At 37.8% G+C, this 26,273-nt stretch overlaps 1 protein-coding gene across 4 annotated transcripts in view; it reads right to left on the reverse strand.

Annotated features, from left to right (window-relative positions):
- Dpyd (dihydropyrimidine dehydrogenase) overlaps nt 1-26,273 on the reverse strand; it is a 925,939-nt gene that overhangs the window by 118,289 nt on the left and 781,377 nt on the right. For all 4 annotated transcript variants that reach the window (XM_060392818.1, XM_060392819.1, XM_060392817.1 and 1 more), the window contains one exon: nt 5,715-5,894. In XM_060392818.1, coding sequence (XP_060248801.1) covers nt 5,715-5,894 — 180 coding nt within the window. The remainder of the gene's footprint in view (nt 1-5,714; nt 5,895-26,273) is intronic.

The following is a 26,273-nucleotide window of genomic DNA, read 5'->3' on the forward strand; positions in this document are numbered from 1 at the left end:
GACACTATTAATTATCAGTAATAAAAAGCAAAATAATAATAAACATATACTAAACCAGCTCAAATAAAAATGTTGTATTGGGTGCAAAACTAAATTCACATACCCACAGAGGCAAGGATGTAAAATATTTCAACTACTTTGGAAATATGCTTAAAGGTTTCTTCTAAAACTTAAATAACCACTTTTTGACCAACAGATCAGAATCCTACATATTATCAAAGATAAATAGGAATCCTTAGGTACAAAATCAAGTTATAGAAGAATGCATTTCAAATACCAAGAGCAATATCAAACCACTGTCTTGAATAAACAAATTATAATATATTTACAAATAAGAATGTTGTTACCGATAATAAAATAATATTATGCACGGAACACCTCAGTGAGAGTCACACACAGACCCTCCCACACATGTATTGTTTTCTGGTGGCTGCTACCACTAGGGTTTCTGTCATGGCCATCCATAGATATACATATATGTCAATATATATATGTGTGTGTGTGTGTGTGTGTGTTTACGTTTGTAATCCTTTCATTGGAAAACTGACCATCAGTCATCACCATACAAAATTATCATACTCTTCTTACAGTGGTTTGACCCCGTGTTACTTTTGATTTTAAAATGCAGGTGATCGTGTGCATACACCTTTGGTTTCTACCTTCCAAACAAAGCCTTGTCCTCAGAGCAGCTCTACAGGTTCCACAGCAGCATTTCTGATCCCATCCTAATGAGAGCCCCTTAATGACTGTAGATTAGGTTCACTTATTAATATCGCTGATATGTATTTTATCATGCTTTAATACCTGCTGAAAGTAATTTGGCACGTTTACTCTTTCCTCATAAATGCCTGCTATTCCTGAAAGAGCCAAGTTGGAATTTTAATTACAAATTTGCTTTCTCTTTTCTTCTAAATAAGAATAGCACAGATAAGTTTGTACGGTTTAATTTTATAAACATGTAGCATTGCTCGAGGTGCTTGGAAACGCACGAATAAAGCAGGTCTGCTGTACAGTCTCAAAGTGCTTATAATGAGCTGCAGCAATGGACAAGCAGACACAATACTGCAAGATTTGCTTGGCTTGCTAATTGTGTGAGCAAAGGTTTCTAGAAGGAGGGAGGAAGTGATTTGAATTTCCCAATGAGAAAGGAAAGCCTTAGATGGCTTCAGAAAGGAAATGAAACTCAAGGTATATATTAAAATAAGTGAATGATAATTGTGTTCATCTAGCTATTGAACCTCTGTGGTGGTTTGAATAAAAAATGGTCCCCGTAGTCTCACAGGAAGTAGCACTATTAGGATGTATGGCCTTTTTGGAGGAAGTGTGTCACTAGGGACAGGCTTTGGGGTTTTAAGTGCTTAAGCAAGACTTTAGAGTCTCTCTCTCTCTCTCTCTCTCTCTCTCTCTCTCTCTCTCTCTCTTCCTGCTGCTTGTCAATCCAGATGTAGAGTTCCAGCTTCCTTCTCTAGCACCATGTCTGCCTGCATGTGACCATACTTCTCACCATGTTGATAGTGGACTAAACCTCTGAAACTGTAGGCCAACCCCAATGAAATGTCTCCCTTTTAAAGGCTCGCCATGGTCATGGTGTCTGTTCAGAGCTATAGAAACCCTAACCAAAGCAAGCACTGTGTCACTGTTCTACCTGATGGGCACTGTTGTAGACACCGGTACATAAACCTGGGCTCTCAAGAAACTTATTATCACTTTGTGACATTTGCCAAGCCAAGGAAGCATGCATGTTGCTCACTTGCCTACTTCATGATTTCTTTTGGCTTTTTCCCCCACCTCATTTTGTTAACGAAGACTCCTAAAATAAGATTTAAACGTTTATCATTGTTACTTTTGAATTGCTGTGGTTGAAATACCCTTACAATAGAAACCTAAAATAGAAAAGGCACAGGGGTCTTATATGAGACTGTTTATCCAACCAAGGACCATGAATGGATATAACCTAGAACCTCTGCTCAGATGTAGCCCGTGGTAGCTCAGTAACCAAGTGGGTTTCCCTAGTAAGGGTAACAGGGACTATTTCTGACGTGATCTCAATGTCAGGCTCTTTGACCTCCCTCACCCCCCCCCAAGGGAGGAGTAGCCCTGCTAGGCCACAGAGGAGGACTTTGTAGCCAGTCCCAAAGATACCTGATAAAACAGGGTCATATGAAAGGGGAGGAGGTCCTCCCCAAGCAGTGGACTTAGAAAGGGGCAGGGAGGGTGGGATTGGGAGGGAATCAGGGAGCGGGATACAGAGTTAATAAAATGTAACTAATAATAAAAATAAAAAAAAATTAAAAAAAAGAAAAGGCTTATTTTGGCTGGTGGCATCAGAAGGGTCCACTCCAACCTAGTAGGGAAGCATGTTGGAATAACAGGAGGCTGGTTGTTCAAACTGTATTTACATTCAGTGTCTCAGTCACTGTTCTATTGCTTTGAAAAGACACCATGACCAAGGCAATTCTTACAAAAGAAAGTATTTAATTGGAAACTTACTTTCAGTTTCAAAGATTTAACCCATAATCCTGGTGGAAAGCATGATCAACACATGATGTTGGAGCAGTAGTTAAGAGTTATATACTGACCTGCAGGCCTAGTAGAGGAGACTGGGCTCAAAGCCCAGCCAAAGTTACATACTTTTTTCCCAATAATGTTCCATACTTTCTTCACAAGTATTCTAGTAGGCACATCTCCCAATTCTCCTAAGTGTTTCAAGCAGTTCTACTCCCTGGTGACGAAGCGTTCTAATGTATAGACTGATGGGAGCCATTCTCATTCAAATCACCCCATTCAGGAAATGGAAAGTGCATATGAAATGTAACTAGGCTATAAAGCCTCAAGGCCTCCCCCCAGTCACTTACTTCCTCCAGCAAGTCTCCACATCCTAAATGTTCCACAGTCCTTCTTAACAGTGCCACCTGCTGATGACCAAGTGTCCAAATGTGTCCACATGAGCTCATGGGGCCACATTTCACATGAAACAACATTAAAGGTTGTTTTCTTTTCTGTTCTTCTTTAATAATGGAATAGAGAGAGTGATAAACCTGGTGACCAATGAAGCTGGTGTCTTCCAGTTCTACATTCTGTTCCCACACTGTATTCCTACATTTACCCAGCTGCTGAACCAACAGTTATTAAGCTTGTACTAGGATGTAAAGATGGATATAACAGGGGTCTGTCTAGAACAGTTAAAAGATGTCAAACTGCAGTTTTGTGATACCTGTTGGGACTCAAGTTCTAAGGGACAAAAGGAGAAATTGGCTCTGGTTTAGAGTTATAACGTAATGTAAGGAAATGGAAATATTTGGGAAGTTTTTCCTGTTGGATTGAAAGGCTGTTCAAAAGGCAGAGAACTGCATATGAGAATGCAGGGCCCCAACTATGCAGAAGGTTTGGTCATTTGCTGTTTCTCTTCCATGTATATTTGGGCTTGCTCAGTGGTCCTCTTCCCCTCTCCAATAATGATCAGTAAGGACATTTATTTCTCTGCTTTTCTGATCACAAAATTTGATGCTCAAATATTAGACAATCCAATTTCTTTCATGGTTCCCAGACAAACAATCACATCATCATTAGTGCCCATGCCCCAAAATGCCAAATACTAACAATACATTTACTAATCTCTTGAAAAATATCACATCTCAGTTAGCCAAATTCTCTCCCTAGCCAAACTCTCAAGGTTTCATTTTTTTCTGTCATTAAACTCTGACTTACAACTTTTTGTTTTTAATTTCTACTCTAATCTAGAATGATTTATGAAAGAGAAAGTTTAAGGAGAATAGCACTTATACATTTCAAATGAGACCCAGCTAACTATGATAGATTTTTCTTTATGCCATGAAAACACTGTAAGGTGTCATAGATAGCAGGGTACAATATACTAATAGGTTGTTTACACACAGACATACACACACATGCTCATGTACATGCCTGCACATACCAAGAAGAACCAGACAGGAAGCCACCTTAAATGTGAATCCAGAGTACTTAGATTCACTAGTCAGCATGTTAACCTAAAGGGGATGTCTCCTGTTGTTAAGTCATACCAGCTTGTACCAGAGAGCCCAGGTCCTATTACTGACCATCTGTTTGTTTCTTGTTTTATCTTTGAGAAATGATTCAGCAATCATTTTTTTAATAATTGATAATGCGGAAAATTATACTAATGATTTTGCTGAAGGCTGAGCTTACCAAAATAAAAGTCCAAATCTAGATCTAAACTATTAGAAAAATCAATTTCCATTTATGTCACGGACACAGATGTCCTCTTCCTGATCCTTCATTCCTTTGAATATGGAAATGGAGAAATAAAGGTGAATACCCTTTAAAAGACAAATCATCATAGCACACAGCAGCCACTTACATTTCAGCTCACATGACACACGTCCATGTTTATAGACAGTCATAAAATACCATGTCAGAAACAATTTTCCTGAGATATTTTTACATTGAATGTGTGCAATGTCATCTATGATTTTTCTAGTTATAAACAACCTTAGGGTATTACTGATCATTGATAAAGGCAAGAACACTCTCTGAATACTGAAGACTCAGTCTATGATAATATGATTAGTTACACTAATAATGCTGCTTAGGCTCTGTCTTCTAATTACAATATTATAAATATTAATGTCACAGCCTTTCTGTTTGATTGCCACTCATGGAGAGTCATTCATCATGATATTTTCCTGGAACCCACTTTGTAGGTTTTCTTCCCCTCTTTCTCATTACTGAGCCTGCAATCATACATATTATTCTTCAGGAAGTCTTTATTTTTGGCTATCTGTTAGACTAAGGACAGTGATCTTTTTCACAAACATTGCCCAGTTATGTGTTGTATCCGTCAGTCTTGCCAAACCTCTCACTATCATCCACGGCGGCACACCCAGGGTTTTTGTTTTTCATTCTTTTTCATGTGACCTGTTTCAAGTTAAAACTCATGTGAATTATTAAATGCCTCCTTAAAGAATCTTTTCATACCGCCTCTCTCTCTTTTTTAAAGTTAATTATTGATGTAGTGACAAGCTGAAAAGACTAAGAATTATAATTTTTTTCTCCTTTCGTTCAGGACTCAAGAAATATCTTCTGACAATGGTTGTCTATTTAGAATAATACAAAGGAAACACAAAGACAAAATGCTGAAGGTTGTTTTAGAAAAGAGTTGCTGAAATCACTGTATTATACAAAATGTAAATGTAGTGTATATTTCTCAGAAAATAGCAGTTAGAGAGAAAGCAGGGCTGCAACCTTTGGAGCTGAGGTTTAACCACACGGCAGAGACAGTTACAAAAGATACTGATTAGATTTTAATTTTAAAAATGGCATCATATTATTCAGGACCCTGGTGATTTGATTGTCTTGAAATAGAAAGGTAATGTTATAATCTCCAGAGCTTGTTAAAGAATAAAGAAATCTCCAGCTTCTCACTGGAAAGAATGCTAGTCATCAGTACAGTCAGCAAGAACTCAAGGCACTTCACACTACAAACTTCAATCTTTTTCTTTTATGTGACCTTGTGTTTTATCAGGAGATAACTCAGAGACCTATCATATAGCTGTAATCAAGCCTGCTTCAGAGTGAATCTACTGTAAAAAAAAATCAACATCCTACAGGCACTGCCTTTGGTATCTTAGTGGAGGTGTGGGAAAGCAAATGATCTGAAAGAGAAATGAACCCACGCAAAATTCTCCATGGTCAGCACAAGGAAGAGCAGTGCATACCTGTCCTGTGAGCTCAGCAATTCGTGGAACTGGTTTTCCTTTCTGATGGCTCATAATGGCTGGACTCTGTCCATCCCAGTCTGCTAACTCTTCAATGCTCTTCAGATAAAGAAGGGCCTTGAGGCCAGTGCAGTAATCTTCAATGACAGTAAAGTCCTGATTCTGAATAGCGCTGCACACCTAGGGAAGAAGGAATGGCAGAAGAACATGAGACCAAGCACCATCTCTACAGGCAGACATAATCTTTAATCATTTAACAAATGTTGTGCCAGATCTGTGGTAAGCAAGTGGGAAGAGAATGAAGAGATTCGAAGGGACCTCCACAAGTGGTGAATGCTTCCTTTAACTTGACAGGTTGACAGGTTCACATTCTCACAGGCAGGTATACACATCTCAAGGCATAGGAAATTACATATTATAAACACAAGCAGGTGACAGCATGCCAGATAAATCTCTATACAGATGTTAAACAGTGACTCCTGTGGTTGACTTTTGGTATAACATAGGCACTTTAACTATTACTTTCTCTCTCTTGACTATATTGTCAAAGAGTTGCTCAGAAGTGGTAAAACTGACTGCAGTGTTGGAGTCCAACCTTTTTTTAAATTTAAGTTTATATTTTTATATTATTTTCAGTTTTTTCACTTTGAATCCCAGCTGTAGCACCCTCCTTCATTCACTCCCAATCCCACCCTCCCTCCCTCATCTCCTCCCATGCCCCACTCCAAGTCCACTGATAGGGAAAGTCCCTTTCCATCTGACCCTAGCCTATCAGGTCTCATCAGGACTGGCTGTATTGTTTTCCTCTGTGCTCTGGTAGGGCTGCTCCCTCCTCAGCGGGATGCCACTGAAATCATGTCAGAGACAGTCCCTGTTCCCCTTACTAGGGAACCCACTTGTAGACTGAGTTGCCATGGGCTACATCTATGCAGTGGTTCTAGGTTATCTCCGTGCATGGTCCTTGGTTGGAGTATCAGTCTCAGAAAAGACCCCTAGGCCCAGATTTCTTGGTTGTATTTATTTTGATCCAGCAACCACCACAGAATTTGTCACTTTTTCTGTACTCAGTGAATCAAGTGACTGATTCTTAAGAAAAATTTAAAGGTCATCTTAGCGTTAAAGAAAATTGAATCAGAGGAATTATGGTCTTTATAAAAACTAGCCTAAAAAATAAAAACAAAAAAATAAACAAACAAACAAACAAAAAAAACTAGCCTATTTGGAATTTTGTTATTATGGTTAGGATTTAGAAAATATATTTTATTATGTTTTTGTTCATTTATTACTTAGTGTATGTATGTGTGTATATATGCTCATGTGTGCATATATGTGTGCACAGCAGCAAGCACAATTTCCAGAGTTATTTCTTCAATTTGATATAATATATCATATATAATATGAATCCAAAGACTCATTTAAAAATTCCAAAAAACCTCTTTTACCAGATATCCCAGTATCATTGCAACTTCAGACATGGAAATCAACAGCTTTCCTAACCTGTAGCCAAATGCCCCTAGTAAAGCAATCAAACAGCTAAAACTAAGAAAAGTCCAATCAACTTCTGCTTTATTTGATGTTGGGTTACTACTAAAGCTGACCAATATGCGTGGATGCAACGGTCCACAGTGGTCCCATTCTATCCCAGAGGATACTAACATTTGCAGATGTTCACTTTGTGCTTATAAAATGTGAAGGATTATTGAGTGCATTTTAAACCATCTTCAGATGACTTACTATACCGAAGACACTGAGAATACTATGTGAACTGTTCTTGGCACTTTTATTTCCAGAAAAAACAGTCTATCCATGTCTGGACAATTTTATCTGTCTTCATATATTTTCAGTGTCTGATCATTTGAAGTATTTGATCGAGGATCTATTGCATGAAGGGTGAGCTGTGGCTGTCAAGGTGCTGGCAATGAAAGCTGATAGAAGGATTAAGTAAAGTTGAATGAAAATGTATCCAGATAGGAGACTGAATAAGATTCTTTTTCAAGGCCTCCTAAAGCCTTTTAGGTCATTGGCTAAATAAACTTTACTAAAATAAATATGCCTTACAGTAGTACTTGGTAACTAGAAATATTATAAGTTGGTTGAGAGAAACAATTAAAATATAAGATGATACAGAATGAGGGATAAGGAGGAGGAAAGAAGAGGAAAAAAACAGAGACAGAGTCCATACAAGACGAGGGGAGTGCAGATGAGATGAGAAGACAGAACAAGGCACAGCCAAGGAAGGAAGGGAAGGGCAAGTCAAGACAGGGCAGGGCAGGCAGGAAAGGCTGGGATGGAAGAGAGAATTCACTTATGTATTCTTAGCTAAGAGATCAGTGCATCCATGAAGCCTGTGTAAAAGGCAGCCAAGTGTGGATGCCTCTGGATACCATGGTGCTTAAAAGGAAGGATAAGGAAATAGGTCATGAAGGACACTAAGCAGAAAAGATGCCAACCGCTTAAGTCAAGTGCTACAGAGAGTTCCCAGGAAACTCACAGCTGACAAGTGATCCCTAGATTTAGCCAACCAAAAACATGATAGATGCTTGTGTCATGGGGAAGAGGCTCAGCTCCAAGCTAGAAACTACTTTGTTTTGAGGGCTAAAGAATGGGTGAGGAGTGAGAAGTGAAGGTATAGGGACATACTGTGCCTATAGAACATTTAGCTTCAGTTAGGGGAACAGGAGACCAAAGGAATATTATTTTAATTGTTCTGTGTTTCATTTTTAAGCTGCTTTATGAGGATGTAGTCATTTTACTCCATTCAGTAGGACAGAATGACTTCTATGCATTAAAACTTCATTAAGATAGCCTGAATTACAATGAGATAGGACAAAATCAATTTAACATGAAAGGAGTTAAAATGGGTCTGGCTTTCTGGTCAACAGCTCTTGATTATCTCATTTAGTCCTCAACCTAACTCAAGCAAGCACACTTGTTTTTTAATCCTATTTGTGCATATAAGGAAACTGGATCTTAGAAAGGCCAACTTATAGACTGAAGGGCACACATGGTATAGAGGTTTGGGATTCAGGACTCATGATCATTTGGCACTCACTATCATTTAGGACTCTTGACCACATAGCATTCAGTGTAACACAGGACTGCATAGAACTCACGACCATATAAGACTCATGACTGCAAAAGAGTCATGTAGTCAAATGTGAGCTAGACATCCATAAAAACCAAGAAACCATTTAAAAGTAATAATAACCATCATTCCATCAGCTGTTTCAAGAACCAGACAAACATGATTAGAAGCATTTGATCTCCAATCTCAATATGGCTACTTCAAAAAGAAAATCCAGGCTTCTGGATTAAAATAATCAATACTGTCAGTTGTCTTCTAGATTACTGAGTCAGAATTAAAAAAAAAATGACAAATCAAACTTCTAACAAAGCAAAAATATAAGGTCCTAATTTCCAATATTGAAATATGGTCTGTTACTATAAGGTTGGGGAAATTTTAAGAACATAGTTTTCTGGCAGAGCATTAACAACTTTTCAGCTCTGATGAGGTTTCTGTTTTCAGAACAATTTTGTGAGCCTAATCATTTCCTTCATGGGTTTTTCTTATGATTTTTTTTTTTAACTCTAGAAAGCAAATAGTTCTTTCTTTAATCTATTTTGGTTGTGCTAATATTCTATTTTATAGTACATGCTTTGACTAAAGTCTCAACACATGCACATAAAAAATCTGACTTTTTTGAAAATCATGTCAGGTCATATACTCTGTGGGATGATTATAACTCTGTTGCTAAACTAAATCTATAACTATTTGAAAAGAATAAACAGGAAGTTTTAACCTTAGTCATTCTTGATTTTTCCAGTGAGAAAACTACAAAAGCTATTATCTCTTAATTCAGAAGCATAATATTTGTATAGGGTGGACTCAGCTAAGATGTGAGCAATCACAGTGCAGACTTGGTATCTTTGAAGAATTAGAGGACATGGTGGAGTCACGTGCTTTCTACTCTACGATGGTAATGTTCTACACAATTGAAAGCTGCATCAAGTGTAAGAATTGAAAAATGAAGAGGAAAAAGGTAAAAGTTTAGCCAATGCACATCAACAGAATGGAGGGTGAGAGAGGCAACACTGGAGGCTGCAGGCTGATTTATATGCTCACACACACACACACGCACACACACACACACACACACACACACACTCAGAGCAATGCTCACACTATGTGTCTATGTTTCTTAAGGGATCAATTTTATTTTTACTGTCGAGTAAGATTGAATGTACTATTTATTTTCTGATATTAGGACTATTACACATTGATATTTCCTTTAAAAATTTAGATTTGGGATATAGCTAGTTGTAGGCACTTGCTTGGGTTTAACAAAAGTCTGGTGTATTTCAAAATAAACTTAATACACTAGAGGCCATCTTGGTATTTCATTCAAATAAGGATTATGTAGGTCTCCAGTGGGATAATGGAGTGAGGGCATTGGTGACAAATTTCTAGGAATCTTTTGGACCACACTTGAAATAGTTTGGAGCACTGGCAAAGATCAATATCACCTAAATTTAAAATGCTGTCTGCAAACAAATTTCTTCTCTATAATCAGGTTTCCTGTTTTTCACTGTTCATTATATTAACATCTTCATAGCCTTTAAAAGGGATGTTATTTATAATAAACTGTTACTGAAGAGACAAGACTAATTTTTAGATCATGCAATAATACAAGAAAAAGAACCCTTAGGGTTTATCATTAGAAGCTGAACTTCATCGATGGAATTTGATCTCAGGAACTAGAAGTACTGAGAGAGGTACTTGTGTCGTCTTTACACTACACGGAGGGCAAATGATTAAAATGCCAAAGCATAGCTGCTGTGCCTAAATGGGTCTGTTTTATGTGACATCATTTAATTGTTTGTTTAGTAGCTTTGATTAATAGCTACTCACATGTTTGTTTAGTATAATTGGTAGCTTCTTCATGGCAAAGGCTGATGTGTCTTTCTTCACAGTAGGGTGTCAGGTGCCATTATGAAGATCATTGCCACCATCAATTACATTTAAAGTGTGAGTATCCCTATAGTGAGCTATTTTAAATATAGGCTATAAGTTCCTCAGTAGGGCTAGGCCCATGTGGGCTCCTGGCAGGCAGGTGGTAGTTGCCTGAGAAATGTCGTTTGAGGTATGTCATAAAGTGTTCTCTGCATCAGCAGCCTCCTCTGGGGGTCTGACATGGTGCCCTAGATTTTTACTCTGCATGAAGGCATACTTTATCAAAGACCTGTCTGTGAAAAGGCACTGTAGAAATACCTGGGAAGCAACAGAGAGTTTAAGGGACTATTCCTTTTCCACAATTTCTCATTATGTAAAATTAAATTAATAGTAAATTATGCATTGATGGAAATTTATGCCTTAAAAAGATCCTTTCCATGCTCCATTTCTTTCAGTATTCAGAATAAACCTCATGTAGGCAGAAGAGAAGGCAGTAGTCTTTCCCTAAAAGTGGAAAGAGATTGGATTTAAAGGATTATTTCTTAAAGTCAAATCTATTTTTTAATGACACATTAAGTTAAATGGTGAGGAACATATACACAGAAGCCAGGCGTGTCGGGACATATCTGTACCCCTAACACCTGTGAGGTGGAAACAAAATAATCCATAGTTGAAGGCCCATGTCTGACACATAGGGGGTCTTAGGCCTTGCGGGTTTACATGAGACACTGCCTCAAGACAAAACCAAACACAATAAAACAAAAGGGATAAATAAAAACAGAGTAAAAACCCTAGTTCAAGTGAACTCTTTGATGAATATTTGTTAACCTTCTTCACATTAGAGTACAGATTGACTACTTTGCATCTACAATACTAAAGGCAATATGTGGAATTGTTTAAAATGATAGTTACTACTAAGTTCGTTAGGCATGGATTAGACTGAATACAATGTTTAAATTAAAAAATGTTTGGTTTAATATCAAAGAAGGATGTTGTGACCCTTATTTTTATTTTTATTAAATAAAAAAGAAAAGCTTTGGTCTTGGTCAGCTGATTTATGGGTGAGACACAGTTCTTGCTGTGGGTTTTGTTAACTGGCTTCTTACTCCTTGTTAATTGTCTTAGTCATCTCTGCTCTTTCCAGGATGAGCCAAGTAGATGAACACTTCTTGCTGGGAACACGCACTTGACTTTTACTAGTGTGTGTGAAAACTGAAGGTCAGACTGACATATTGGTACTAAATTGCATTGGTGCATGTTCAATTATGTACAATTTAAAGTAAATTCAATGGGCCAAATGAAAATGTTTTGTGTATTCTAAAATCCCAATTTGCTTTAAAATATTCAAGACAATTTATTAAAAAGTTATCAAGTCTTACCCAGGGTCCTCCTTCTTGCCTAGCTTCTTTAGGTGTACAGACTTTAGTGTGATTATTCTATATTGTATGACTAATATCCACTTATAAGTGAGTATGTACAATGTATGTCTTTTTGCTTCTGAGATACCTCACTCAGATCATCTCTTCCAGGTGATCCCACCATTTGCCTGCAAATTTCACAATTTCTTTGTTTTTAATTGCTGAGAAGTATTCCATTATGTAAATGTACCACAACTTCTGTATCCATTCTTCAACTGAGGGACATCTGGGTTGTTTCCAGATTCTGGCTATTATGAATAAAACTGCTATGAACAAGGTTGAGCAAATGTCCTTGTTGAATACTTGAGCATATTTTGGATATATGCCTAGGAGTGGTATGACAAACATGATAGACATTGGAAAAGGGAGTAAAGAGGGAACAGCACAAGAGCCTACTACAGGGGGCCTCTGAAAGACTCTACCAAGCAGGGTATTGAAGCAAATGCTGAGACTCATAGCCAAACTTTGGGCAGAATACAAGGAATCTTATGAAAGAAGCAGGGCATAGAAAGACCTGGAGGGGACTGGAACTCTACAAAGAGAGCAGCAGAACCAAAAAACCTGGGCTCAGGGAGGTTTACTGAGACTGATATTCCAACCAAGGACTATTCATGGAGATAACCTAGAACCCTTGCTCAGATGTTGTCAATGGCAGCTCAGTCTCCAAGTGGGTTCCCTAATAAGAGGAACAGAAGCTGTCTCTGACATGAACTCAGTGGCTGGCTCTTTGATTACCTCTCCCTGAGTGGGATGGGGGAACAGCCTTGCCAGGCCACAGAGGAAGACAAAGCAGCCAGCCTTGATGAGACCTGATAAGGTAGGGTCAGAGGGAAGGGGAGGAGGACCTCACCTTGAGGAGGGGCATTGGAAGAGAAAAGGGAGGGAGGATGGGATTGGGAGGGGATAAGGGAAGGGACTACAGCTGGGATACAAAGTGAATAAATAAATAAATAATAAATAATAATAATAAATAAATAATATAAATAATAAATAAAGTAATAAATAAAAAATATAAATTAAAAATGTGCAAGGAAGAAATAAAATAGATCCATTATGTGAAAAAAAAGAAGTTATCAAATCTAATTCCAAAGTATGATCCCAAGTAAGTATTTTGGCAAAGAAAAACTCTGTAAAAATAGAGCACCCTGACACCAGTTAGGGTTTGGTGTAAGAGAGCAGTTCCTTTTTCCAATGAGAGTTTGAAATGTGTTAAAGTTCTAAAATGAAGATCTTGACCTATAAGATATAGCTCAGACCATAATTACCTTCTTTTTGTTTACTTTCACACAAGCAGATAAACTGTGATCCACATCTTAGAAACCCATATCTTTAGGCATTGTGCTAGTAAGACACACGTTTACTATTCAAATCTCCAGTAGTCTCAAAGTTCCTATCAGCCTGGGAGTAAGAAAGAACATAGAGAGTAAGTATATTCAAGTAAGAATGCATATGCTACAGTGGCCTCACATTCTGACCTATAGGAATACGAACTGTTACATAGCTACCAAGGACTCCAATGTCTTCCCCTGGACACCAGCTACTCATGAAACATGGATTTAAAAGTATCAACCAACTACATTAGGCATACTTCAAAGAGATTTAATTATGCACATTGCCTCTGTGTTGATATGTACATGTGCATGCAGGCATGGAAGAGGTGAGAACATGGTGTCCCTTGAACTGGAACTCCAAGCATTTATGAACGGCCTGATGTGGGGGCTGGAAACTGATCTCTCTGCTATGTCAGTACATTAACCACTGAGCGATTTCTCCAGGCCCCAAGCTAGTCAAGCTTTATACATTTCTCAGGAACAAAACAATCGCTTTTTACTAATCTGGTGTAATAAAAGGTTAAATTGCTTAAACTATGTTAAACAACAGAAATATTTTACCAAGTGCTTTAGTTTCCAGAGAAGGATGCTAATAAGTCAGAAATATTTGGGTTGTGATTTATTTTCCAAAATGTGCTCTAAATAATATCAAAGAAATTTTTTTGTTTGTTTACTTGCTTGTTTTACTTTCGCACATCCAATTTTCTTATTTTCTAGGTTCAGAGTGCAGAAAAGTTAAAGGCTCTGACCCTGGCCACACAGTTGGGCAGGGGCAGTGCTGGCTTCCATACTGTCTAAAGCTGCTTTTGCTGTGCCACAGCCTCCCCATAGGCCTTTGTATTTAGTCTACACATCATTTCTGAGAGAAAGAATGGTGAGGTGCTTGAATGAGAATGGCCCTCATGGGCTTCATATGTCTGAATACTCAATCCCCAGTTGTTATAAGTGGGAAGGATTAGCAGGTATGACCTTGTTGGAGGAAGTGTGTCATGAGGGGCAGGAGTGAGCTCTGAGGTTTCAAAAGACTCAGGCCACTTTGAGTTAGCTTTCATTCTGTCTCCTCCCACACACCCCTTTTATTTTCTGGCCGTGTCTTAAAATGAGATCTCAGCTATTGTTCCAGCACCACGCCCAGCAGCCTGCTCCCATGCCCCCCTGCCAAAATGGTCAGGGACTCTAACCCTCTGAAACTGTAAGCTCAGACAAACTCCATTTCCACAGGTTGCTTTTGTCATAGTGTCTTATCACAGCAAAAGAAAGGTAACTAAAATAACTGAGAAGTGTGATGTCCTGCTGCTAAGTGATGAAACCCAAACTAAACACTGAACACCAAACCAAAGCCACAAAGTTAGTAAGGGCCAGGGCCAAGAGTGGGACTTGGAGCTCCAGGTTTCTGCAAAGAGTTTTGCAGATTCTTGCTTAGAAAAACTCCAGTCTTTAATGTCACAAAGTGTTGCACATGTTAAAAAAAAAAAAAAGCACTTATTAATATTTTTCACCAGAAGCGTCTTATTGCAAAGTAATTCCAAATGTACTGATCAATTGATAATGGTATAAACCCACAGATACTTATCTTTTAAAGCCTCAATATTATTTTCATGACCCACTTGACTGTTTACTGTTGAAACTCAAAACATACCCCTGCTTGCTGGAAGAAGTGCAGTCTTCAGTTCCACCCGTCCCTAGCCACTGATCAATAACATCACACGTTCTACTGGCATACAATTAGTAATTTCTCACTCAGAACTGAGGTCTGACTGGCACTGGCAAACATATTTTTTTAAAGTGGTTGAATAATACATATTGTTGAAGTAATAATATGAATAACAATATCCCCTTGTGAGCTTCTGGTACTACATAAACATGGCATTGCTTACTAGAATTCATGAATAAAAACACCAAATTATAATTTTATGAAAATATAAGTAAAAAAAGACAGCCCCTGGAGGTACATATCACGTGGTGAGCTGGATCGAGAGATATTTGTACATTCACACGAAACCAGAACTCTCCGTTGTTCTATCATATTAGTTTCTGTTTGTTGGAGCTGTGCGGCATCAAAGTCATGGCGTCTCTCTATATCGCGTTTAGCAGTAATGTAGAGGGCAACGTGAAGAAATCAAAGTGAGGGTTTCTGAGGAGATTCCTGGCAATTGAGACAGCAGGCTCTTTCATCTGCTCAGTAACTGTGGTAGTGCATTGATTTAAAACTCCTTCTGAGATCTCAAATGCTTTTATATTCTTAGGTCTCTCAAGCACCTCCCCCCACCCCCAAAGTGATAAAATTCTGGCGTTCAGCAGAATGCATCTTGTCTTCCCCCCCCCTCCGAAAGGAGAAGGCTTATTTCAGCTTCGCTACTAAACTGCACTGGATCACTAAGTAAAATAGTTGTCCAAATGTCATCCTATTAAGAAATCTGGCTTTGAGTTCACTTCTCTATGTACTGACCACAGCAGATTGGATTGGAAGGAAAGGAACAACAATAGCTCTGCAGATGTGCCATTTCAAAGGTTCAACTCAGGGTAAAAAGCCTGATGGAAAGGCCATCCTTGCTTATTCGATATTTTAAAGTATGTTTTAATCACAACTAACTGATAAATCCTAACAGTATAGGAGTGATTTATCCTGCTTTATTTCAGTAAATCATGAGTTTTTTCCCCTCACTTTGGTTATTGTCTTATGTAACCTCTTAAATTACAGCACATCTGACAAGTACATGAATTCCTTCCTGCCCAATGAAGAAAGGGTCTTATGGAGCCCAAATATCCATTTTTCAATGTCGATCCACGGCTATTTCTTGTCTGATTTTTTTTTTTTAAGCCCAGGTTCAGGTAAAGTGAGGGTGAAGAGAATAAAGTGTTTTAAAAATATATCTTACTGAGATCCAAACCACATCTGGCCAATTGGAATAACTATCAATTCTGCAAGGCATCATAGGCAACAGGCTTCCATTCCAACTACCACCCAAAAAGAAATGCCTTTGAGGGACTGAGTTCCACTGCACTTTGTTGATGATGTCATTTAACCTAGGATAGTCTGATTACTTAAAGGTCTATATCCAGCCTGCCCTTTTCCTTGTATCTGTCCTTACTAAATCAAACTCTTACTGTGCTCAGATATCAATAACTTCCAGAAACAAGAAATAATAATAATAATAATGCTAATGCTAATCATGCTAAAAATAATAATAATGGAACTATATAGACACACAGTACTGCTTGCATTTCATGTGAGTCTAGAAGTAAATTGGGCGAGCTTGGATCAATGTGTAGATCCAAAGAATAGTGATTGCTCTTTCACATCTTCAAAGATACTATTGTTGATTTCTCTGCCTCCCTATGGTCACAAATATAATACTAAAGAGCGCACAATGGTACTGTGGTCATAAACCAACAGGTTTCTAGCAGCATCATTCTTTGATCAAGGCTGTGGCTGCAGTTTGTGGAAGCTTGACTATTTTGCTCCATAGGAAGTAGAAATTTCCGGTAAAATAATTTCTCATCGCCCTGGGTCAGATCTTAGTGTAGCATCATTTACCACGTTTATCCTCCAACACTCTTCAATGACAGGTGGTGGTGAAGGGTCTGCCTGGCCCACTGTGGATGCTCAGCTCCTCTCACGGGGAAAAGAGATCAAGAAAAGAAAACTACATATCCAAACAATAGCTATATTCGTGACTAAACTCTGTAATTTTAGGCAATCTCTCTTTTTCAACAGAGTCAATACAGCTGGTGTGACTTGATTTGGATTTATCATATCATTTACTAAACCATGACATAGGGTGTTGATCAAAGAAGGAGAACAAGACAAAATGCCCTGAGAGGAAAAGTCTATGGGAATAATGAAGACATGGGCTTACTATTAGTATTATATTGATTTATTTTACCATGAAAATAGAGAAAGGTACATGGTCACTGAACAACATAAGCACTTATTTATTTAAGGTTCTAAGATTTGCTTACTGTGCGGAAAAAACAAACAAACATGCAAACAACAACTCAAGCTATGCTAACACCCTTTGACTCAAAGAACTCATGACTCAATAGTATGTTTGGCATATAATCTACTCTGAATTACAAAAAAAAAAAAAAAAAGGAAATTGTGGCGAGAGAATAGCATGCTGATGGCAAGGTGAGGCAGCCATCTTGGCTGGGTTGTCAATGACAAAAGAGTTACATTTCAGCTTATTGAGGATAATGTGTTTATGATTTAGATACAATAGAAAGAACTAAATTCAAGTTAATATAAAACATAAACAGTGCATGTTCACACTAAAACCGGAAAGGGAGAACGGTGGGCTTTTTTTTATAGTTAAACAAAAACATTTTAGAAACATGGGAAAGAATTATTTTTAACTGCTTCACTACATAGACAAATCAGGGAAGCAAAAAGCTTGCTGTTTTGTACTGATGGGAAAAAGGGAAATAAATTGTATCATAGATTTTTTTTTTTAATGAAGACCAAGTATCTAAAAATACAGTCTTCATCTTCCAAACAGATTTGTTGGAATATGGTACAATAAAGTGATTCAAAGTCTTAAGAAGCAGTACTCTGTGAAGTTTTTCATCAGAAAGGAGCGTGTTTTTATGATTTGCAGGTACAGTAATTGATATGAAGGTTAGAATTCCTAGTGACCATTCTTGGCTAATATTTTTTAAGAAGAAAGAGCATGCCATATTGTTTTTCCATCCAAAAGAACACTTGTGATTAAATAAGAAAATATGAAGGATTGTTCAAAGATAAATGACAAACTGGAATTATCCCAAGCCATAATGGGGGTGTGTACTTCTCTTATTTAGCATGTCTTTGGGTTGAAGGGGAATTTTTATATCTTCTCATGAAATGTCTGTACAATGCTCTGACTTCTTTGGTCTTGGCTAATATTTTGCTCTTTTGGGTAATTCTGCAGGTCTCCACATATTAAAACTGAATCAAGTTCACAGTGATGTTATTTTTTAGTTTGGTCTTTGGAATAATGGATATTGTCTAGATCCTATAACCTTGGAGGTGAACTGTCACTTGTGAACTCCACTTTTTACAGAAACAATTAGTAGACTTTGCTGTTATGTAGTCAGGGAAAAAAAATAAATTGTATGTTAGGTTTGTTGCTTGTTTTAATGAAGACTAAGTATTTTAGATATACAGCATAGGTAATATTAAGGCTCATTCATAAGTTGGCTCCTCCTATAGCTCTTGAAAGATCCACAAAGGTGTGTATCAATAATTAGTGTCATACAGAACACCTTCATTGCCTTCCTCAAATATCCTGGGCTCCATTTATTCATCACTCTTTCTCACCCTCATTCTTCATTAACCATTCATGTTTCTAGTCTTTATAATGTTACCTTTCCATGAATGCCATATAATTAAAATCGTATAATATGCATCTTTCCAGACATGCTCTTTTATTTAGCATTATGCATTTATAACTCCTCCTGTTTTACCATTTCTTGATAGCTTTCTTCAATTCATCACTGACTAAGATTCAATTGTCTATATATACATCAGTTTGTTTATGCATTCACTGGTTGAAAGATTATATATATATATATATATATATATATATGAATATAAATGGAGTTACCCTGTAAAAAGGTGGCCATACCCTTACTAGACAACAAAGGCCAACACATAAAAGTTCAGTTCAAGTTACTGGTCAATGAAGTTTCATCAGTGCTAAAACATTAGCTATTGCCAATGCTCTTATTTACCCTCTGAACTTGGTGGTAACTTGATGGTTCCGAGATCTTATTGATAAGGATATCACATGTTTGAGTCACAGAACATGGAGAAACCAAGCTCATAATGACCTGGAAACATAATATTCACTGGGCAGCATTCATCGTGCTGGAAAGAGCTATGTTTACTATAAAAGAAGAAATGTAACCATTAGTCCTTCTCTGTGAGTAACAATAATGTCTAGTCCAGCAAAAAATGCCAACTAGTATGATAGTGACATGAGATTATGGGTTAAATCAAGCATTTTTTTGATTGGATTTAAGGTCCATAAGATAAAACCTATATCTTTCACTGTTTGTCAGCCAAAGAACTGTGTTACAGGTTATAGGTCATAGGTTCTAGGGAAGAACCTACTAGGTAGAGATAAGGCATTTCCTGGAAGCCTAGAGAGTTGGGTAGCCTTGAATACAGAGCCCAGCAGAAACAATAAAGGAGACCCTGCCTCAACTAAGTAGGTGGAGAAAACTGGCTCCTGCCATTGTTTCCTGATGTTCACATGTGCTCTGTGACATGTGCATTTAAACACAAAAATAAATTATTTTACAATAATTCAAAACACTTGATCCACACAACCTCATACTTGAGAACTTTACTGATTAACCTTAGATCAGTATCTGGCTGGCAACTTTGAGAAGTTCCAAAATAATTATTTCAAATAAAAATATACATAAACATATGGTTGACTGCCCCAACTATTGTACATGTGAGGCATAGTGAAAACATGTATGTCAGATACTAGAGGCATCGAAAAAGGCAAAGACTACATATTGCTCTCCAGTGCATAACCACTGCTTGGCATAGAAAGACTAAAAGAAAATAAAAATGTTGAAATAATGCGCTGGAGAGATGGATTCACACATTATTAGCACTTGCTGCTTTTGCAGAGGACCTGGGTTCTCTCCCCAACACTCACATGGTGTGTCACAACAATCTCTAAGTCCATTTTCAGGGGATGCAACACCCTCTCCTTGGCCTCCATAGGCAGCACATGCTTGTAATGTATGTACATGCATACACACAGACAAAACATTTAGACACATAAAATGAAAATACATAAATATTAAAAATAAACAAGTGATTATTAAACCAAGATAATGTTAGTAAATGGAAAACATTATTCTCTTACCATTCATATTAAAAGCACATATGTCCCAAATTATACAACTCTATCAGAATACATAGAACTCTATATTGAATACTTTTCTTTTTAATTTAATTATATTTAGCTTCTATGTTCTTCATGGTAACACTTAACCTGTAACTTATTTCTTTGTCTTTCTCCTTAATTATTGTTTGAGTCCACTGATATCTTTCCAAATATAAGAATCAATTCCACTTCTTTTACATCTTTCTTGATAATTAAACTAATATTAACCAGAGCCACACTGGAGAAAGCCTGCCTGAGAACCTTTTGTCATATAGCGTTCCCAGACTGGAGACCCAAATTATGGCAAAAATTGTTATTGGATTTTATTTCCTTTAAGGATAAAATAAAGGGATTTTTTAAATCTCAGAATTCTATGAAGATGATATTTGCTTAACTAATGGTATATAATCTAAAAAAATGTAGTATTTTAAACTATTAATTTCCACACATATAGGTATATATGTTAAGGCATTTATATGATAATATATTTACACTTACTACATAGTTATAAATTTTGGTTCAGATCAAATAGTTAAAAAGAAGCCATAAGAGGCTGAATTTTTTTTTTTTTTTTTTTTTTTTTTTACTATACTCATTTGCTAGAAGCCAGAGGCTGGATAGCCCAAAGACCTAGGATAGAACTAAACATCACTGGACAAAAAATGTCATTGAAAATATGCACTATGGTATTCTGCTATACTTATAGATCAGTGTCTAGCCCAGTCATTGTCATAGAAATTTCATCTAGAAATTGACGGGAGCAGATGCCGAGACACACATCCAAACATTAGACAAGGCTCAGAGAATCCCACAGAAGAGGTGGAAATAGAACTGAGGGAGCCAGAACGGTTGAGGACACCAGGAGAACATGGCTCACAGAATACAACAGACTTTAAGTAAACTATTAAATATGGATTAGGTTAAAGGAAAACATAACAAGGTAATATTATTAAACTGAACTCATTACTGTTTATATTTCAGTCTTGTCTATAAAATCTCAAACTGCTACGCATGTCCAATCCTTTGACATTATGATGTGTGTGCCATTGTCAGTTATAAACATGTTCAGCCACATTCATAGGAATCCTAGGATACATGTGACCAGAAGGCTGCAAATTAGATATACTTGCAAGACCACTATTTACAAATTTGAAGCTGTTATAACAAATATTGCCTAATTGTATAATTATTTAACTTGCAATTGAATTGCTTTTAATCTGCTTTCTAAATTATTCACGATTATTTTGTATGCTTTATCAAGGTTGTAACCTGTGAATGCAAAATTACTCTTTATTTTGCTGTGTAGATTCGTGCACTTGCAATGTGGAGTGTATTTGGCCATAATAAGTTCACTAGTGATTAAATTTATTATTTTCTTTTGCAACATTGTTTTTGGAACAGTAATGAGCCACAGAATGTTTCTCTCACATCATAGGCCACATTTCCACATCTAGTGTGATTTGGATGGAGTTAATATCCATGATGTAGTGATTGATTTAGGGAAGACAGTAATGAGATTGTGGCTCATGGCCTTAAAGCCTGACATCTGAAATCCTATCATTTTCCACATGAAGAAATATGTTAAATATTATAATATCTGACATGTCTATCACTGTGGGATTAAACCAGCTATCTGAAGCATTGGTTTGATATTTTGATCCTTAGATACATTATCTTCTTTTGTCTTACAAACTCTGAATAATTGATTTGAGGATAATGGGGGTTTATGTTTGCATGCTCTCTGTTTTAATTCTAATAAGCATTAATATGTCCTCCTGGTTTAGCTCTTTCACCTTAAACAAAAGAAGGCAATAGTAAGCACTGTTCATTCCTCTGATTGTGTGGGGCATAATACAGGAAGAAGAGTCTTTAACTAGGAGCATTTATGTTCTCAGCATGAGACTCTAGTTCGAAAGTTTCAACAAGTTGAACACACTCACACACACACACATGCACATTCAATGTGTGGGTAATCTGAGCTGCTAAACACAATAAGAAAGACTTTTGTTTGAATACTCAAAAGCGTGAATTAACAGGCATGAATTTGTATATTTGAAAGTGTAGCGAACAGATCTACCTCTCTTTGAAGAGAATATTATTTATATTATATAAATAATAATATATATATTATATAATATATAGAGTTTTATTTATTTATGGAATCTATTCTAACCTTTTCACCAAGGAGCCATAATCTTCTAAAGTTTTTTTTTCTTTTTTCTTTTTTTTTTAATTTTTCATCAATTACATTTATTCATTCTGCATCCCCTCATAAGCCCCTCCTTTCTCCCCTCCTAATCCCACCCTCCCTCCTCCCTCTGCATGCATGCCACTCCCCAAGTCCACTGATAGGGGAGGTTCTCCTCTCCTTTCTGATCTTAGTCTATCAGTTCACATCAAAAGTGGCTGCATTGTCTTCTACTATGGCCTGGTAAGGCTGCTCCCCCCAGGGGGAGGTGATCAAAGAGCAGGCCAATCAGATTATGTCAGAGGCAGTCCCTCTTCATATTACTATGTAACCCAATTGGACTCTGAACTGCCCTGGGCTACATCTGTGCAGGGGTTCTGGGTTATCTCTATGAATAGTCCTTGGTTAGAGTATGAGTCTCTGGGAAGTTCCCTGTGTTCAAATTTTCTTGTTCTGTTGCTCTCCTTGTGGAGACCCTGTCCTCTCCAGCTCTTACTATGGCCAAGACCAAAAACTCAAGTGACAACACATGCTAGAGAGGTTGTGGAGAAAGGGGAACCCTTCTCCACTGCTGGTGGGAATGTAAACTTTTACAACCATTCTGGAAATCAATCTGGCGCTTTCTCAGACAACTAGGAATAGCGCTTCCTCAAGATCCAGCCATACCACTCCTGAGCATATATCCAAAAGAGGCTCAAGTACACAAAAAGGACATTTGCTCAACCATGTTTGTAGCAGCTTTATTTGTAATAGCCAGAAGCTGGAAACAACCCAGATGCCCCTCAACTGAAGAATGGATGCAGAAATTATGGTACATCTACACAATGGAATATTACTCAGCAATGAAAAATAAGGAAATCATGAAATTTGCAGGTAAATGGTGGGATCTGGAAAGGATCATCCTGAGTGAGTTGTCCCAGAAGCAAAAAGACACACATGGTATATACTCACTTATATAGACATACAACATAGGACAAACCTACTAAAACCTGTGCATCTAAAGAAACTAAGCAAGAGAGAGGACCCTAACTAAAATGTCCAATCCCCATCCAGAAAGGCAAAGAGGATGGTCATCAGAAGAAGAAGAAACCAGGAAACAACCTAGGAACCTACCACAGAGGGCCTCTGAAAGCCTCTGCCCTACAGACTATCAATGCAGATGCTGAGCCTGATGGGCAACTGTTGGGCAGAGTGAATGGAATTTTACATAATCTTCTAAAGTTTTAAGACTATCTCTGAAAACCCATTGATTATAGGCATGTGTGTTATAGGGTAAACAATAGCTTTCTGATTGTAGTTAGGATGTATTCCACAAGCAATAACTCATGCCTGATACTGTAAACCTGGCCACAAACAATGGCTCGAGTGGTCACATGGTAGAGATTACTGAGAATGACCTGTGAACCATTTAATATGTGGTCACATACTGGCTACACTTAGGTGTTTACTTACCTAGACAACCAGCCAGCTATTCTCTTCTTTTAGCCTCTGTTCTTATGTGTGTATACACATATGTTACTCTAACCTTTGTGATATGTACTAAAATGAGAAAATACAATTCATCTCATCTTAGGGGTAAGACATGCATTCATTTATGAGAACTAAGTTATACATATACTATCAGTCTGGTACATACATGTGTCCAAAATACTAAAAAGAGATGCATCTTTGTAGCAAGGATCTCCATCAAGCACCTTATCTCTCCATCTCGACTGTGCTGGCTAAAAGTTTTCCAACCTGACACAAGCTGGAGTAATTTGGGTAGAGTGATTCCCAACGGAGGAGTAGTTCCCAATAAGCTATGCCATTAGGCAAGTCTGTAGTGAATTTTCTTGATGGAGGACTGATGTGAGTAAATCATGCCAGGGTAGTATAAGAAAGCAAGCTGGGGTCTAAGCAAATGCTGAGACTCGTAGCCAAACTTTGGGCAGAGCGCAGGAAGTTTTATGGAAGAAGAAGGAGGGATATATAAGAACCCAGTGCAGAGAGAAGCTCCACAAGGAGACTAACAAAGCGAAAATATTTGAGCCCAGGGGGCCCTCCAGAGGCTGATGAACTAACCAAGAACCATGAATGGAGAGGACCTAGACTCCCTGCTCAGATGTAGCCCATAGGCAGCCCAGTTTCCATGTCGCTTCCTGAGTAAGGTGAACTGGAGCTTTCTCTGATATGAACTCGGTTGCCTGCTCTTTGACCACTTCCCACTTGGCGATGTGGCCTAGCCAGGACACAGAGGAATAGATAGAATCCAGGGAGTCCTGATGAGACTTGATAAGCTAGGAGGAGATGGCAGGGGATGAGGACTCCCCCTTTTAGTGGACTAGGGGAAGGGGACAGGAATAAGGAAGGGAGGGTGATACCAGGAGAGGATGAGGGCAGGGACTACAATTGGGATACAAAATGAATAAACTGTAAAAAATAAAAAATACAAGAAAATAAATCTCAAAAAAATGTATAATTTAAAATTCAGATCATCCACTTAGGCAATCATGTCATGGAACCAAGTGGGAACACGGACCACACAGGTAAGTACTTACTTGGCACTGAGAATGAGTTATATATGGACAGACTTACAGGAAGTATGCTATGCATGTAAACTCACAAGAATACATTTAACCTTTCATTACACTTCTCATTCTCTCTAATGTTATACTGAACTCATTGGCACAATCGTTTAGATACATACATTGTATGCATTATGGGCTAGGCTCCTCTTATGAGGGAGAACACGGGTGGCTGCTCTATAGTAAAGATCAGGTGAGCTGCTTAGTCTTATACATTATATAATGGTTATTTTGTTAAAATTTTAAAAAAGTGTTATGCAAAACACTAGATATCTTTATGACACCCATTTAGGAATACAGTGTGCTTTAGTCGATTTTCTTTCCCCTCACTTCCCTGTCTGCCTTCTTCATGGATGCTCTCTTGCAATCTGTGACCAACCCACTGCATCCCCTGCCCCAGTCTCTTTGATTCTTTCATGTGTCATGTGTCCATGTATTCACCAACTGTCATTTTCACCTCTCCCCTGGTACCCTTCTAGTTTTTTTAAGCTGTAAACATATGTAGATGGCCCCACACAACATGTAAATACATACATAGTATCTGCATGAGAGAGAGAGACAGACAGAGAGAGAGATGCAGTTTTTATCTCTCTGAGTCGGAGCCACCTCAATTTACTTTGCCTCATACTTGTTACATTCAATAACTACTGGTTGAATGAACTCAGATTATAATGGCCATATTGAAACTTAACATTTTGATATAAACTTCATGCTTGAAATTCTCAGCAAGTATTATTTGTTGATACATTTGAGGCCAACCTTTAAAGAATCTACTTAGTTTTTCCTGAACCATACATAGTTTGAGAATAAAGCTCTTGATTCAGTCATAAGCATTTGTACAAAGTGTGATCACTGCTTAATTCTGAGAAAACCACCTTTTAATCATAACAACCGAATACACACAATGCACTTGGCTGGCAAATCTTTTTTTTTAATTTAACTTTATTTTTATAATTTATTCACTTTACATACCGGTTGTAGCCCCCTCCCTCGTCTCATCCTGGTCCCTCCCTCCTTCCCTTCTTCTTTCCCACTATTTCCTTCCCCTATTTCTCAGAAAGGGGGAGTCTTCTTCCACTCCCATCTACCTCAGCCTATCAAGCTCCATAGGACCGCCTACATCCTCTTCCTCTGTGGACTGACAACACCCCTTCCCACCAGGGGGAAGTGATCCAAAAGCAGGCAGCAAAGTCAATGTCAGAGACATCCCCTGCTCCCCT

Source organism: Meriones unguiculatus, chromosome 10 (genome assembly GCF_030254825.1).
Source record: "Meriones unguiculatus strain TT.TT164.6M chromosome 10, Bangor_MerUng_6.1, whole genome shotgun sequence".
In the NCBI taxonomy this organism is placed as follows: Eukaryota; Metazoa; Chordata; class Mammalia; order Rodentia; family Muridae; genus Meriones; species Meriones unguiculatus.